Source organism: Branchiostoma lanceolatum, chromosome 13, assembly GCF_035083965.1.
Source record: "Branchiostoma lanceolatum isolate klBraLanc5 chromosome 13, klBraLanc5.hap2, whole genome shotgun sequence".
Classification (NCBI taxonomy): domain Eukaryota; kingdom Metazoa; phylum Chordata; class Leptocardii; order Amphioxiformes; family Branchiostomatidae; genus Branchiostoma; species Branchiostoma lanceolatum.
The window spans coordinates 13,336,933-13,352,647 of record NC_089734.1 but is presented as its reverse complement, the minus strand read 5'-3'; the positions used below and the strand labels follow the sequence as shown (position 1 = coordinate 13,352,647).

General features: G+C 39.8%; 2 protein-coding genes across 2 annotated transcripts; one reads left to right on the top strand and one right to left on the bottom strand.

Annotated features, from left to right (window-relative positions):
- Nucleotides 1-763: 763 nt before the first annotated feature.
- LOC136447658 (protein FAM221A-like) lies at nucleotides 764-7,093 on the bottom strand. The gene is made up of 8 exons (XM_066446699.1): nucleotides 6,974-7,093; nucleotides 6,317-6,410; nucleotides 5,140-5,313; nucleotides 3,962-4,152; nucleotides 2,982-3,102; nucleotides 2,248-2,351; nucleotides 1,412-1,623; nucleotides 764-880 (listed from the first exon to the last, which is right to left on the bottom strand). Exons 2-8 carry the CDS (start codon nucleotides 6,388-6,390, stop codon nucleotides 764-766), a joined length of 993 nt encoding a protein of 330 aa, XP_066302796.1. The 5' UTR covers nucleotides 6,391-6,410; nucleotides 6,974-7,093.
- Nucleotides 7,094-8,080: 987 nt separating this feature from the next.
- On the top strand, nucleotides 8,081-15,120 carry LOC136447464 (E3 ubiquitin-protein ligase Zswim2-like). The gene is made up of 11 exons (XM_066446387.1): nucleotides 8,081-8,242; nucleotides 8,729-8,805; nucleotides 9,100-9,140; nucleotides 9,553-9,781; nucleotides 10,538-10,666; nucleotides 11,355-11,465; nucleotides 11,628-11,715; nucleotides 12,219-12,346; nucleotides 12,761-12,929; nucleotides 13,412-13,779; nucleotides 14,171-15,120. Exons 1-11 carry the CDS (start codon nucleotides 8,093-8,095, stop codon nucleotides 14,946-14,948), a joined length of 2,268 nt encoding a protein of 755 aa, XP_066302484.1. The 5' UTR covers nucleotides 8,081-8,092; the 3' UTR covers nucleotides 14,949-15,120.
- The last annotated feature ends 595 nt before the right edge of the window (nucleotides 15,121-15,715 follow it).

Below are 15,715 nucleotides of genomic sequence, written 5' to 3'. Positions count from 1 at the left end.
TTAAATACTTAAACACACTCACTTAGACATTTTTCAGCAATGTATATATTTGCATAGAATGATGCATCTCTACGTTTACAAAAATAAAGCCATAAAAACACTACATCTGATTCAATAAACCTCATCCTATTCACTAGTAACACTTACAGTACATTCACTTGGAGACTATACAATGCGTTGTTTATAAATTCCGGACTTGCATTTCATCTTTATTTACTGAAATTCAACCCTCCTCTTGCTTACCTTTGCTGCTACAAGACAACTTTTGATGCATAGATAGTCCCTTGGTATTGAGAAGGTTTAGGTAAAAAATTTTTTTTTAAATAAACAATAGACTTTTCTGTGTTGAATCTCAAAAAAAGTGCAACCATTCAGAATCATTGTTTTAATCCTTTAACGAAATAGCAACAATTTGTGCTTTAATCTTTATTAGGCCCACACTTATATATATATCTTTGCTTCTTGGACATTTGATAACAAGATGCCAGCAAGATGGCAGAATTAAAATGGAGAATTGAGAGGAAAACTCTTTGACTACATTCACTCTCAGAAAATGTAGCATGGTAAAGACCTTTTTGTCTGACTGCATTTTGTTGAAATTCCAATTTAGCATCATTTGTTTTTGAATCCAGGAACCAAAAAATGAAATAGTGTGGCCATATTTTTCCACAACAGACAATAATCATAATCTCAAGAATTCTTGACTTGTCAGGTCTGAGTGAGTTAGTTTTCACAACTGTGCAGTCTGACACCATATGTTTTTTCAAGGTTTCTTCCCGCGTGCCTTGCCGGACGCGGGTGTTTTACGCAGCCCGACCCGTGGCTGGGTGGAAGCAGACCTGACGGCCGGCTGGCGCGATCGCTGTCTCTCTGCCTTCAGCTGTAAAATAAACACAATAAGTTTAAAAAAAGGAAAAGAAAACAATTCACTACACAGCAAAACACACAATATATTGATTCCTGATATCCTCTTCAAGGTAGATATGACTATGAATATAATATACATTTGTGTATATATATATAACCATGCAGTTCAAAAACAAACTGCTGTAGGGACAAATCCTGTGCCATTTTTTCCCAACCAAAAAAGCTCTCTTCTACCCAAAAACAATCAAGGCCACAGCACGTCCAGAATAGATAATAAAAAAACAATATCAATGAAGGTCACCAGGTGGCCCAAAATAGACCTTGACCCTCGTCTTCCCACTTAGACCTTCATACAAACCAAACATCATAACAATCCATGAAAAAGGTTCTTGAATTATATGTAAATATGGAAATCATAGCTAAGGGTAGAGAAGTTATTATTCTAAAATAAATGCAGGCCCAGTTAGTTTTATGCTTATGATGTATCAATTTCTAGGAACCAACATTAACACTTGAATCAATACAGTAATGAGAAAGTTCCTACCCTCTCTTGGTAACGTCTCTCAAAGTACGCCATGTCATCCTCTCCTTCCATTTTCATCCCTTCCATCTGATTGGTCAGCGCTGGCACGCCCCCGCCCCCCTGCAGCTGACGCTGACCTTCGACCTGACGGATAGTGTTGGCGTGAGCCTTGAGAAATGGGTGGTCATCCACGCCGATGGGGTCAAACAGATAGCCGTCAGGGTACGGGTCACCTGTAGGGAGAAAAGTTTAACTTACAGTGCTACAAACACACCTGGCCATTAAGGTTAAATGAATATTCATGACGTATTTCCTGAATGGTTACTTCCATTAACTGTCTTTTACTGTTTCTATGTTGTATTTACTTTAATTTGTGCCTAGGTTGAAATTTACTGATTAATCACTGTCATTTAATATGTAGTAAATTATCTCAGTAAATTTGTAAATTGGTAAATTATTTTAGGAAAATGAAAAACAGTAAAATTTAGAAGAAGGCATGCAGTGAGTTTTGGTACTGATTATCAATTCTGTTATGGAGCATTTTAGTAACTTGATTGTTTGCTAATGGAAGTCAAGAACTACATTTTCATGTACCTCCAATAAATAATAATCTGAGCTAAAAATTGCATGATGTCAGCTAAAGAAGATCACGTAAGTCATGTTTAATCAGAGATGGTATAATAATACAGACTGAGAGGGATAATAAGGTCAGAATTTGTCTTGTTTAGGGATTTTCAAATCCCATATATACATGTATGAAGTAGTTTTTTTTTCTACACCATCAGGCACGAAGTATGATATTTCCTGGTCGTGCATTACTATTGATTATAAAATGATTACTAGTACTGTTAGCCTACCAATGCCACTGGGGTCCAGTCTCATGTAGCCGTCAGCCAGTGAGCTGAAGCCAGTCAGACCTCCCATTGCTGCATAGGGGACATCACAGCCTACGGGATGGCCTCTGGGGAAACAGTAATAGGGATACTGTGAAATTGTCCAACGGATAGCAGACTTCACCCCCTTACCTATACTGCTTAGTAGCCTTTCCAGTCCCACAGACAAAAATAAGAAAAACTGAGGATCATGTATGCCAATGTTATTGCAAACTGACGAAAAAGAAGTACACTTATGAAGTTAGAGAACTGAAAATAATACTAGAACGTCAGTGACTCTCTCGCTTGGGATGATGTTCAACTAAAAATAAATACATTGTGAAAAAATAATCTCTCCTTGAGTCATCCTCTTCCAAAGTCTCCAACAAAAATGGTCCCTGCAGTTTAAGAAAAGCTGCTAGGTTTCCAAAGCCTATACCCATTCTTCTACAGACTTTCTTTCACACAAAAATTATGACACTGTGGCATGTCTCCAGAACTTGAAATCTAACAAAATAGATATTTCTGCTGCAATACCAAGAAAAGCCACTAGGTGGCCAACAGACAGCGGGTATTTGTTTGGATCAACTACACCTACACAAATATCATCATAATCTGACCACTGCACCTACCTCAAACCCTTGTCTACACACATACAAGCAAACAGCCAGTGAAAACAATACCTGACCACTTTAAGGAGGTAATAGATGATGCCCTACCTTGCCTCTCTCTCATCTTTAGTCTCGACCAGTGTCTCGTGCCTGTAGGTCGCCTGTCCGCAGCCGCAGGTGAACGAACTCTTGAAGCCAGGACAGGTGCAGGTAGCTCCACCTGGGGCAACTACAGGTGCGAATCTCATTAAGAAACTGGCCACAAACTGTATTAACTAAATTACTGTGATTCAATATTGCAATATACATTTGCAATATCATTACATTAATTTTAGAAATAAATTGCAGTAATTGTAATTCAAATGCTGTCTCAAAACTTGCCATTAACTGTATGAACTATGGCATTTGGATGTATAGACGTAATAGATCCCATCTCTCTCCACGGTTCTCATTTTTACACCTGTCTGGATAGATCCGTGAGTAATTTCATCAGGTTGGCGAATGACTGAATAGCAAGGTTACTTTTATTCACAACCTAGCATTTTACAAGGCTTTTGTAAAATGTCTGGATAGAGTTAGGAAAGTCATGTAAAGTGTTACCTTAAAAATTTTCTTAAGGACCCAACGCAGGAATCTAACCCATGTTCTCTCAATCCAGTGTTAGCTAACATCATGATACACTAGGTTAGTCACACCCCTATGTTCCGACACCCCTAAATGTTCCGACACCCCGATGTTCTGACCTCCCCCCCCCCCCACACACACACACAGTGACACACACTTAAGCCCTAATATAGGCTAGGGATGCCGGAACATAACTCAGTGTTGGAACATAGGAACATCGGAAAATAGGGGACTAGAAATATTATGAGGGCTGCCATCAGAACATATGAGTGTCAAAACATACTTGGTGTCGGAAAAAAGTGGTGCTAGAACAAGGAGGTGTCAGAACATAGTTGTCCCCCACCAGGTCATCAATGCCACAAATCAAATTACCATCATGAAAGTTCCAGCATTTTTAGCACCAAGGCTTTTTCTAATCGAACAGTTATCTATAGAAATATTGATACTAATAGAAACAATCTCACCTTTCCTACACCTGTACGGAAACAGCTCGGAGTGGTTATCTGCGTAGTGCTTACAGCCACACCTGATAGGCTGGCTGCCGTTGAGTGGTACGTAGTGGTACGCAGCGCACTTACACCCGTTCACGCGACACGGCAGGTTGATGGGTCGCTCCTCGGGAATCTTCTGGAAATCTGTCTTATGCTGTTTGTACCTGTATTAAAGAGAGTCATTGATGCATAACTATTAAGTACAGGTCTAGCAGGCCATAACATACCCCGGCCAAAATGTAAGGGTAGATTGTAGTTAGGGGTCTATTTTATTGGTCTATTTGGCCTGTATTACAATTTTATTTTTTCAGTTTTACATTCAAATTTTACTACCATTTTTGTTGCTTTCTTACTGTTGACATTTGCCATACTTGTTCCTTTGTCAACTGCCTTAGGAAAAATCAGACTGTAAGGTTTGATCCACTCACAATCTGAAGAACCCTACTCTTATCAATATCAGTGTTTAGGGTTCTTTAAAGATTTTGAGATGTTGTTCTCCTCAAACACAAGACCTTAAGGCTTTCCATGCTGTGCGAGAGGACTGTTCGCTATCATCAGCACTGACATCTTTACCAAGTCGAGTGAGGAAATCGGTGTAAAGTGCATTTCCCAAGGGCAATATCATTGACATTGGGAACTGGTATGGGATTTGAACTCAAGGTTACCTTTTACATTCTAGTCACCAACCCAATGCAACATTGCACCGTGAACCAACGGCATAACTATAGGAATTTAGAACCAGAATCTTATAAATTCTCTGAGTCAACACCTTAACCACAAGGCATGGTTCCTCACCTGGAGGGCTACCTCCTAAACTAAACACCAGACCTGAACTTATGACAAAGTTTCTGGACAAGTAAAAAAAAAACTTTACGTCTTGGATAGTCCGGACTTGCAAACACATATCTTTTACTTATATTCTCCTTTCGGTTTTAAACGCTTCATCAGGTGTGGGTCTTCTCAAACACAGGATCTCCATTTAACGTCCTATTGGACGGATGTCCCTAACAGAGGTAGGTACTGATCTCCTGAGCGGTGAGGAAAGTTGTGTAAAGTCGCAGCCTTTCCCAAAATTGGTGACACAACAGGTTTTAAAACATATACTATGGGTTCTGGGCCAAACACGCTGCCATTACCCCAAGCGTCCTCACCTGTGTCCACAGAAACACGGCGTCTCCGGTCCGACCTGTTTACAGTCCATGCCTGTTGGTGAGGACCAGCTGGTATAGAGTCTGTTCTTCAGTCTCATGGGGAGAACCTTCTTCTTGTACTCCTCATACTGCTCCGGAGTGAACAACTGACCCCCGTCATCTTCTCCAACAATTCTGGAGAAACAGAGAAGTCAAAGATTTTTTTATTGGGTGGGCCGATGACTCTTATTTCACAGCCAGGGGCTGAATTGTGAGAAGCGTGACACTTGGGTGGGCTAGATTGCAAGGGTCTGGAGCGGCTGCCTTTTGGCGCTAACTCAGGTGACCTCAACACGACAATTGTCCCTTGTGCGGCCATAGGGCTGTACTAGTAGGTTTTAAGCCACTCACACCTGGAAGGACCTACTAGTATACAAAAGTGTGGTTGGTTCTTTTACGTGCTCGAGATGTGGCTCTCCTCAAACATGGGACCTCCATTTAACGTCCTATCCAAGGGAAACCCTGACCAATTGTGCCTCTCAATACATATGTAGCGCTTTACAAAAGAGAGAACGTATTGTAACAGACAAAAATGTTTAACATATATCATGTCAGTACGCCATTTACGTTCATATTCTTGTAGTTATAGTTCAAAACAGAATAGACTAGTTTAGTACTCATTGTATTGATTGCCTTGTCATTGTTGCCATACATTGTGCCATGTACAATTGTTGAGCAATTAAGTTCATTCATTAATGCCAACTTTTTAATAAATTTCATCTTTTATTCATCATTGTGAAATTTTACTGATTTTGTCCATTAGCAGCTGTCAAAGTATAGTGGGCCTTTTGTATAATAAAGCACCCAAAATGTGGCTAAAACTAGTAAAAGCACTTCCATTGAACGATGCATGAATGGCGACTTCTAAATCAACACAGATCACAATGCAGCTTGCTTTGCTCTTTTCAGACTTGATGGCAGCACATAGAAATACAGCCTGTTGACAAGCTGCTTTAACTAATGGAACTTTGTTACCATGAAAGTTATTCAATGTCAGTCCAAATGGATTGCAAGACTGAGTCGCCATATGCAAAATTGTCATTTGATATTAAATCATGAATAAAAAACATAACTGCTGAAAGGATTTTAAGCTCTTAAAAATATCTAAAAAAATCATAATAGCTTATAATCATAATACCTTCTGTACTCTAAGTACTTGTCGACTGAAGCGGCAGCACTTCCATCAAACTTCAGGTGGTACTGTTGCGCCATTATTCAGCTGCTACGACACCCTACGGAAGGCAATTATTGATTTCTTTCAATAACATATCATTAAAATGCTTAGCTTCACATACTTTGAAATTATTGCATTATCCTTTAAGTCTACAGTAATATTCCCAGAAGCCTCAAATAACAAAGAAAACTTGAACACCTTCAATCAAACATAGAATTTACCTGATTTACATATACTAGTAATATTATACTTCCGCAATGTTTACAAATTCAATTTCTTACAGTTACAGAGACATGAAATGACTGTTGAACATTTATACTAAAAGCTTGCTTCACTGTTAATTAAACTTAATGGCATCATAAATACCTTAACGTTAGCATTAAATGTTGCAGTTTATAGCCGTCTATACTGTACAGCACAGGCATGGTGACAGTGACATTACACTGACATCTCTACATTTATTATTTGACTGGTTATACAGTGAGTATAACATGATGCTATAAACCTAAGCCTGTAACACGCCCTTTTTTTTAATAGAAGAAGTTGAGTGTTTTTGTACAGCATTCTCAAATTTGGCTTCCTAAGGCACAACCTGACGATCTTTAACAATATTCTACTTACTTGGCATCTGGTTCCACAATGACTCTCTGATGTCTTAAGAGCTGTAACCTTACACCTGACACCTGTCCCGTCAGGAGCAGCTAGCTCTCACCTGCTGAAAGTTTGAACACCTGAGCTGAAATATGTCACTCCCAGCATGCATCTTCCCGGACAGTAGGAACCACTGAAACTTTAGGGGGTTTCTGATTTAGAACTTTGTTTGATTTTTAGCAGACCGTTGCAATTATATTGCAAATATTACACATATTTGAATTTAAAGTAGTATTTTAAGTGGTCAAATAAAACATTTGTATAAATTACCCTCTATTTCACTGAATTAGTAAAATCATTTCTAACCCTTTTCATGAAATGGTTTACCCTTAGTGACACCAAAACGAGGTAGGTAAACAGCAACCGAAACAAAGATGGCGGACGGCCGATGAAAGAAAAGTTTTTCAAGTTTTTCACCCTTTTATGAGCGTGTCAAAGGTTTGTTGTTCTTAGATGAATTGTTGTTATGTTAACGATATTTTGTGGATGTAATAGAAATGGCCATAGGTTTTAATTATTCCTTTTTTTTCGGTAAAAATTCGGGTGGAAGTTTGTGATGGTCGTGATTTGAAAACAAACGGCTATGAAGAGGGAGGGGGGCAAACATCAGAAAAGGAGTTACATGACTTCTTTGTGTTCAAAGTTTTGCTTCATTGATTCTCGGTCATTTCTTATGTCACCTTAATGCAGAAAGGCTCTTAAAATCCCCAAGGAAAACATCTTATATTCCTACAAGTATTTGAATTGACATTCTATGTGAAATTTGTTTCAAAGATTTAACTTACCGGTAGATGAGATTGTTTTGAGTTTTCTTTCTGTAGTAATGATAAGTTGGGTACAGTGTTGTTCATGTTGGTTGATTAATTTGATATTATCGTTTTAACTTTTATGTATTGAGATCTTGACATTCTGCATAGAAAAAAGAGTTTGGACGGGTCCGTTTAACTTCAAGAAACTCTAAATGTCACACAATGGGACACAGCAAATAATGTTCGCAGTGTGATGAGATTTCAAAAATTCTACATTCTACTGTAATCAAAATAATGACACTGTCTTTCTACATTTTCCTGTTACAGTGATAGTTTTAAGATGGCACAGAGTGCACCGTACCAGCGTGTGGTGAGCGACGCGGCGAGCTGGCGACAGGACCAGGCGCTGAACGCCACCATCTACATCCTCAGGGAGATCGGACCCACCGGGTTCCTACTCAAGGAGGAGGGGGAGGCCAAGAAGTTTAAGGTGAGATAGTAACATCTTTATGTGGAGGATAGGAACTTCTCTTCAAAAAATAGTTCAGGTAAATCATAGGTTTGTTGCTCAGCTGCAGTCACTATAAGTAAAGGGCTTTCTCTAAACAAATTTACCGGGGCGCTACACTCCCATGCTTGGACCATGTGCCCCCTTACCCCGGGGAGCAGATTCTTTGACAAGATTGACCCGAGGGATGCTACTAGGTCACATGTGGCCAGTCTTCAACTGTGACCTGTCTGACAGTATTTCCCCCCGCAGGAAGCCTTAGAATGTCCCATTTTAACTTAAATGTCTCCACACCATGGAAGGGGGGAAATGAAACCTTCTTTGAGAGGGAGATGCTTTCTGTTATATACTTTCAAAGTAGAAATAATAGGAAGACTTTCGAATTCTATCACACCTTGTATTTATCTTGTTTTTCTTTTTGCCCTTATTGACCTTTTTTTTTCTTTTTTTGTTGTCAACATTATATAGGTTCTACTTGGAGACCCCCATACCTGCACCTGTCCGGTTTTCTCCAAGGAAAAAGACACCTGTAAACACATCTGCTGGTGAGTTGGGTGACAACTTAGAAGTTCTGCCTGGTTGATCTCATATTGCTAAATCATTTATAAACATGTACTGTTTCGTGTTCACACATGCCCAATCTTATTCAATGTACATTGTACGTTGTACAAAACTTAACTGTCAACCAAAGCTGGGGCCTTGAACTTACTGAACATTATATTTACCAAACTGTGTATATGTACTACACTGATCTATTTTTTTGTTGTTTAAAAAGTGAAATACTGACAAGCCTTAGTGTGGGTACAATGTGTTTGACATTTGTTCTTCCCTTTTTCCAGGGTTCTTTTGAGGAAGTTCAGAGTAGCAAGGACCAACCCAGGTATTTACTGATTACTAATTCTCTACTCATGTAAAGTTGCTCCATTCATTCAACAATGTTTTCAAGATCCACAGTACATTCTCAGCACATAATAATACCATTTGCAGTGTTAAGTAAGTGTTAGCTATGATACAGTATATTGCTTTAAAATCAGATGTACACGTATCTATTCAAAGCCCATGAAAATTAGCACATTTTTAATGAACTTGAGGAAAATTTTGTAAAGTGACAAGGCGCAGCTGAGATCGTAACAATTTATTGATGATGTGGCTTTATCATTCTATTAGCCCGTCATTGGATTCAGAATTATAGTGCCAAGATATGATCATGATGATTATTGCAATTTGCTTGGAAAAAGCCCTGTACATTACAGAACTATTATGTGAAATATCTCACAATATTTCTATTCCAGTGTCCTTCCAACTGGGTCTGGTAGAACGTGAGATAAACGAGTTACTGCGAGGACTCCACCAGCCTCAGCAGGAGGTACAGAGAGCTACTGACAGGAGGAAGGACCAGCAGACAGACACTACAGGGGACGGGAGGACCAGACTGCAGCAGAAACCCATCACTGAGGAGGACATCTGTCCTATCTGTCAGGAGGAGTTCTTAAGGAAGAGAGACCCTGTCACGTACTGCAAGTAAGTATTCATAGTCATCATTAATACCCCAAATAACCCCATCAGGGGCAAAGTAGGGGGGAGTTGAGGTCCCGGGCTAAAGCGGACAGGCCTGGCATGGTAAGGACTTAATGGTGGGAGCCGTCGCAACTGTGCCAGACAGGGTATTCCACTGAGGAATGGTACGGGAGTATTTGTATGTGTCTGTTCTAGGTTTAATGGTTTGGAATTTGAGGTGGTAGCTTCCCTGGGAGCGCCCCTGGGCTCGTTTAAGTAAACTGTAAAAGCATTAGATGTTTTAGGAGAAACATTATAACACAGCAATAATGGGGAGACTGCCCTAAAGACCATATGGTGTGGAAAGGACATATTAATGAAAATAATAATATTAAGTTCTTCTTGCCTACCAACATTGATATTACAATTATAATCCTTCTGCTCCCTCTCTCAGTGCAATGCATCTCTATGTTAGGTTGTGTTGTGTTGGAGTGCCACCTTGTAACTTCAGTTAGTACTACAGCACTAGATTAGAGACTTATAAGTTATAAGAAGAATGTTAACCCAAATGTAGCCAACATTGTAATCATATACTGTATACACTGCATCACCAAGTACAAGATGTACAAAGGGAAGACAGAATGTTGTTCGAAACTATTTCAGACATACAAAATATATTTCATTTGATATCTACATGTATTTAAGAAAGTGTTAAGCTTTGGAACACTGTTAGTCTACAAAAGTTATCCATGTAACATGCTACTTTTTTTGTCTCTTCAGGTACAGTTGTGGTCAGAGCATTCACATCAAGTGCATGAAGGTTTGGGCGGACCACCAGCAGACGACAGGACAGACGGAGATCAAATGTCCCTTCTGCAGACAGGACTTTGGACCCATTCAGGAGATCAAGTCAGTAGCTTTTCTGTTTTATTTTAGGGTGTGTGTTGATTTGATTATATGGATGGCATCCTCTGAGGACCCCAAAACTGATGTGAGCATGCAAATAAAAGAAGGGTTTGGCAAAAAAAGTTGCCTTCATTATGAAATCTATGCGGTTGGGAAGGATGAACAAAACTAAGTATGGTATACTGAATAATTGATTCTTCATTTTTGCTCTTTCACATTTTCTAGTTTGATACTGACTTTGGAATTGACTTTGCATTCATTCTATAACATTAGTATCCGTTTTCCAAAGTATTTTGCAATTTACAGCATACATTTGTAGATTTTCTCATTTCGCAGCTGCTTTGTACAATTTACAGAATGGTCGAAAATTGATGCGTGCACGGATTTCATCCATTTTTAAATATTTAAAAATATTTCAACATGGCCTTATAAAAAATTCACTATGTCAGTATGTGTGGTAAACAACAGCTTGATTCCTGGCTAGATGTGCATGCTGTGTCCTTTGGAAAGGCACTCTACAGTACTTTCCTCGCCATACCTACACAATGTAAGTGTAAAAATGGGTACCTGACTTCAGTTAGGGAGGTGAAAGGTGGTAAAAGGAGAGGCATGGGCTCTGCCTTCCAATACCGTGTCCTTAGACACAGTCATAACCCTCCTTTTTTTCTTATATCTACTTGGGCACACTCAGGGAAGAATTTAAGAATGCTGCCGGTCGCCAACCCGTCATTGGTCTGAACAAACACCTAGGTGTGGAGTGCAAGAACTGCAGTATGAGACCGATTGAGGGGAAGTGTTACAAGTAAGACAATTTTCATTTCAATTATAAATTTGAGTAGAAACTGTGTAAATTTTTAAATTTGATGTTTCTGTTACTACTTTCAGTAATATACATTGTATGTCACAGCTTTTCAGTAAAACTCAACAAGTCTTGAACTTATCTGGTTTCTTCTTTCTTTTACAGGTGTATTGTGTGTATTGACTACCACCTGTGCCAAAACTGCTTCTCAGGAACTCAGACGCACAAGGAGCATTCCTTCCAGTTCAGACAGGTGAGACAACACAACAGTGTAGAAGTGCCACCTTGTAACAGCAGTTGGTACTGCAGTAGATTACTAACTATAATGATATTTTGGAAAGTGGATGTACTTCTGTCAGTGTTTCAGGTTTCTATTTGTGCTTAAAGTTCCACTTTAGATATTTAAAAAGATACATACCTATATATATTTATTGCTAATCTGAACACAAGATACATAAGAATAAATTGCAGTAGATTTAGCTTAGGAAAAAATAGAAAGGCAACATTTTGCGAGCATATACAGCATACTTCACCCATCTCCTTCCCCATACAAAAATGTCCTGTCCTAAAGTCAGACCTGAGCAAAACTAAAATATTCCAAAAGGATCCTGCCTCAAAGTGATCATAATACAATATATAGCAATTAAACTACATATCATATAGTGATGTTTAAACATCATCGTATATAAGAACTGGAGACTATATACAGTATACAAGTTTCAAACTTTGTGTACAATCTTGCTGTACCCTTTGTAGAAGAGCACCCAAAGATGGCGGCCGGCACAGCGGGGAGGGGGGCAGGCCCTGCCGTCAGCTGTCATCAACAACATGCTCTCCCGGGACCTGACCAACGAGGACTATGAACTACTCTCCTTGCTGGAAAGGTTTGTTCTCATCTCATCTGTACAAATGTCATTTATTTTTGTTTTTGAAAAGTAAAGAGTTAAACAGTACGGTGTACGCTTTTGATTCTTAAAAATGATAAAATTTGTATCCTGCCTTTTTTTGTGTTGGTTATAAATGTTATTACAACTTGTCAGCCAGTCAGAGTGTTTCCTCTTGAATGATATGTACTGTATATATATCCCAGCTCAACTGCCAATCAGAGTTGTTTCATCATGAATTTAATTATATCTCAGCAGCCAATCAGACTGTATGGTTATGAATGTTTTTACAGCTTAACAGCCAATCAGAATGTTTCATCATTAACCATAACAGTGCAGCAAAGTGTTTAAGCATGCATGTCAAATTACAACTCAACAGCCAATCAGAATGTTTCATCACTAATGTTATTACAGTTCAACATCCAATGAGAGTGGCACAGTACCAGAGCCAGTGGTAAACTCCCTGCCAGTAGAGATAGTCAGACAGAAGAGCCCCCTACTGGCCCCAGGGCAGCAGTGCAGGGTCTGCTTGAGGGGTTTTACTGTAGGACAACACTTGAGGAGGCTGCCATGCAAACACAAGGTATTTAGATTTTAGAAGGGATACTTAAGCTAGATTTTCACATATTTTGTAAGAAATTTCAATAGATGTACATGACTTGTAAAGCAATTGCATACTAGCTGCTACGTGCAATAGAAAAAAAATTGAACAACACAAACCCGTTTCGTCATAGTGAGGATTCTTCTCACAAACTGTCAGGAATGACTGTTTTATAACAGATAAGTGCAAAATAACCGGTTTTCTCAGTATTGTAAGTTGGAAAGCGAAATACCCACTTACATTGTATGGGGATATGGCGCCAGGTTGCCAGCAGAAAGTGAATGCCCGCCAGACACTTGGCTCTGTGACAACGGTGAGATTCGGGGAATGTTATTCAAACATTTTTATTTTTAGATAGACATAGTTTGTGAGCAAAATTCCCCCTATGACAAAACAAGGTTTTTATGGTTCAAATGCGTCTGTTCGTGATGCAAATAACAAGTTACATGTTTGTTTCCTTTCAGTTTCACAAAGATTGCATCGACCAATGGCTGCTTCACCAGCGTGCGACCTGTCCGATAGATGGCATGATGGTCTACGACCCCGCAAACCCGCTGGATTCCATTCATCGTAACCAGGGTCGACGGGTTGCCAAGGCAACGGACAAACGCAAGCCTAACCCAGATGCCACTGACAGGGACACAGGCATGGAATTGGTGGTGCCTGGTATAGGGGTCGTAGTTCATGGGAGAGGTCAAGGGTTCGTGCCCCCTGAGATGAGGAGGCATGGGAGAGGTCAGAGGTCAGGCAGCCATGTTTCTGGTGGTGGAAATGATCAGTTTTCTGAGGGATTTACTCTGAGTGGAAAAGGAATTGCACCAAGCTCTCAAAGGTATGCTAAAAGTTTCTACTAGAATCATTATGGTAGAAGTTGATTTAAGTTGGAACATATAGGACCAAGTAAGAATCAGTATGACTTCAGTACCAAGGACAGGGTCCACCCTTCATTACCAAGGACTGGGTAGGGAAGTTGCTTTAGCACTAAAGACACGGGACCGGGGAGGTTCTTCAGCACTAAGGACAAGGGACAGAGAGAGTTCTTCAGCACTAAGGAAGGGACAGGAAATTCGCTTCAGCACTAAGGACAGGGGATAAGGAAGGTCCTTCAGTACTTAGGTTGGTATAGGAAAGGTACTTCAGCACTAAGGACAAGGGATGACTAGCTAACTTTGAAGTTCAGCATACTAGAATTTGAAGTAAGATGTTTCTCTGCCTATTTCCAGCCATAACGACGAGTTTGCTGCAATATCAGCTGTACAGACATCCAACACTACTCCAACCTTAGGCCCAGTGATCATAGATCGTACACTCGTTCCTCCGTCCATACCCAACATTCACAACATCAGCGGGGGTGGGTTGGACGCCACGAGAAACTCTCCATCATGGAAACCTCCGAGCGGATTCTTTACTCCGGTCTCAAACCGCAATAATTCTGGCAACAGCAGAAGTCGTAGTCAAGCAAGGAGGTCGCCATTCCAAGTTCAAAGGGCAAGGACCCTGAGTAGTGGAAGGCCAAGGGCAACTTCTCAAGAAAAACTTGGGCAGGGTCAAAGGGTAGAGGGTAGAGGTCATGAGTCACAGGAGAGGTCAAATTCTGGAGAAGCCAGAAACAGGGCAAGTGGAAGGGCAGCATACCATGGAAGGACTTTGATGAGGCAAAGGTCAAAGGATAGAGGTCATGGGTCACAGGAGAGGTCAAGTTCAGGAGAAGCCAGAAAATTGTCAAGTGGAAATTTGGAGTCAACTTTAAGGCATGCAGAAGCTGCATTGGACTCTCTCACTATTGGTGGAAGAAGAAACTCAGGGACAGATGGTGTTGGGACAACTTCCGTTGTGTTAGATTCGGTGAAGGGCAAGGGTCAAGTTCATCGGGATGTGCTGGGCATCACTAACAACATGAGGCAGCAGAGGGGAGAGAATCATCAGGAGAACCTTGGTGGTAGCTCAGGGGACTTGTTACTTGCTGGAACACGTTTTAACACCCCAAGTACAGAGGACTGAGATTTTGTTTTAACTATGCATTATGAAATATTTGCAGTAGTCTTTCTTACTATTGCACGACTTACAGTATGATTTACAGTATGATTTGAGGATCAGAGTACATTAGTGGAATTCTGAAATCAGGTATATAATTATTATAATTTTATCCACATCTCAGTATATTTTCTCAAACAGTGAAATCTTTACAAAATGTTATGCATCAAAATACACAAATAGTTTGATCACATAGGAAAACCTTTGAAAGTATATTCAATTTTATTTTTTCAGTTTTCAATAGTTTGACTGTTTCTTAATCTCCATCTAATGTGAGAATCTTAGTCTTAAAGCCATCATTGTATTGAGTGCAATGGCATTTCTTCTAGGCTGAGTAAGCATAGAATGCAACATGTGAGCATGTGCAATAACATCTATTGTATATAGCCATACTTTCTTCTGTCACATTCAAAGGCTGCTGTTTATTTTGTTGACTTTGTTGTTATAAAATGTACTGCACTTGAAACATTCCGTCTAAGTGTTATTCTTGAGTTCAGAGGTGATAATTAATCATTGTTGTTATAGCTGTGTCTTCTGTTGCTCAATTTTAACCTTAAGCACACTGAAGTAGCCATTTGGCACCCCATTCCCTATTGGTCACAGAGTTAGGCAGCAGGGAGAAGGTTAACCTAGCTTGGAACTAACCCTGTCCTTACTCCAGTCCGCTCCTATGATTGCTTTGCCGCAGGATAGTCTGATACCAGTTAATAGAGAAATGATTTGTATTTTGATAT

What these genes read in the sequence shown, in the direction of transcription:
- LOC136447658 (XM_066446699.1), bottom strand. Translation starts at nt 6,390, where the DNA reads ATGGCGCAACAGTACCACCTGAAGTTTGATGGAAGTGCTGCCGCTTCA. An exon ending in AAGTACTTAGAGTACAGAAG is followed by an intron (nt 5,314 to 6,316) that starts GTATTATGATTA and finishes CTGTTTCTCCAG; the next exon opens with AATTGTTGGAGAAGATGACG. An exon ending in AAAGATGAGAGAGAGGCAAG is followed by an intron (nt 2,352 to 2,981) that starts GTAGGGCATCAT and finishes CTGTTTCCCCAG; the next exon opens with AGGCCATCCCGTAGGCTGTG.
- LOC136447464 (XM_066446387.1), top strand. Translation starts at nt 8,093, where the DNA reads ATGGCACAGAGTGCACCGTACCAGCGTGTGGTGAGCGACGCGGCGAGC. An exon ending in GGACCCATTCAGGAGATCAA is followed by an intron (nt 10,667 to 11,354) that starts GTCAGTAGCTTT and finishes GGGCACACTCAG; the next exon opens with GGAAGAATTTAAGAATGCTG. An exon ending in GGCTGCCATGCAAACACAAG is followed by an intron (nt 12,930 to 13,411) that starts GTATTTAGATTT and finishes GTTTCCTTTCAG; the next exon opens with TTTCACAAAGATTGCATCGA.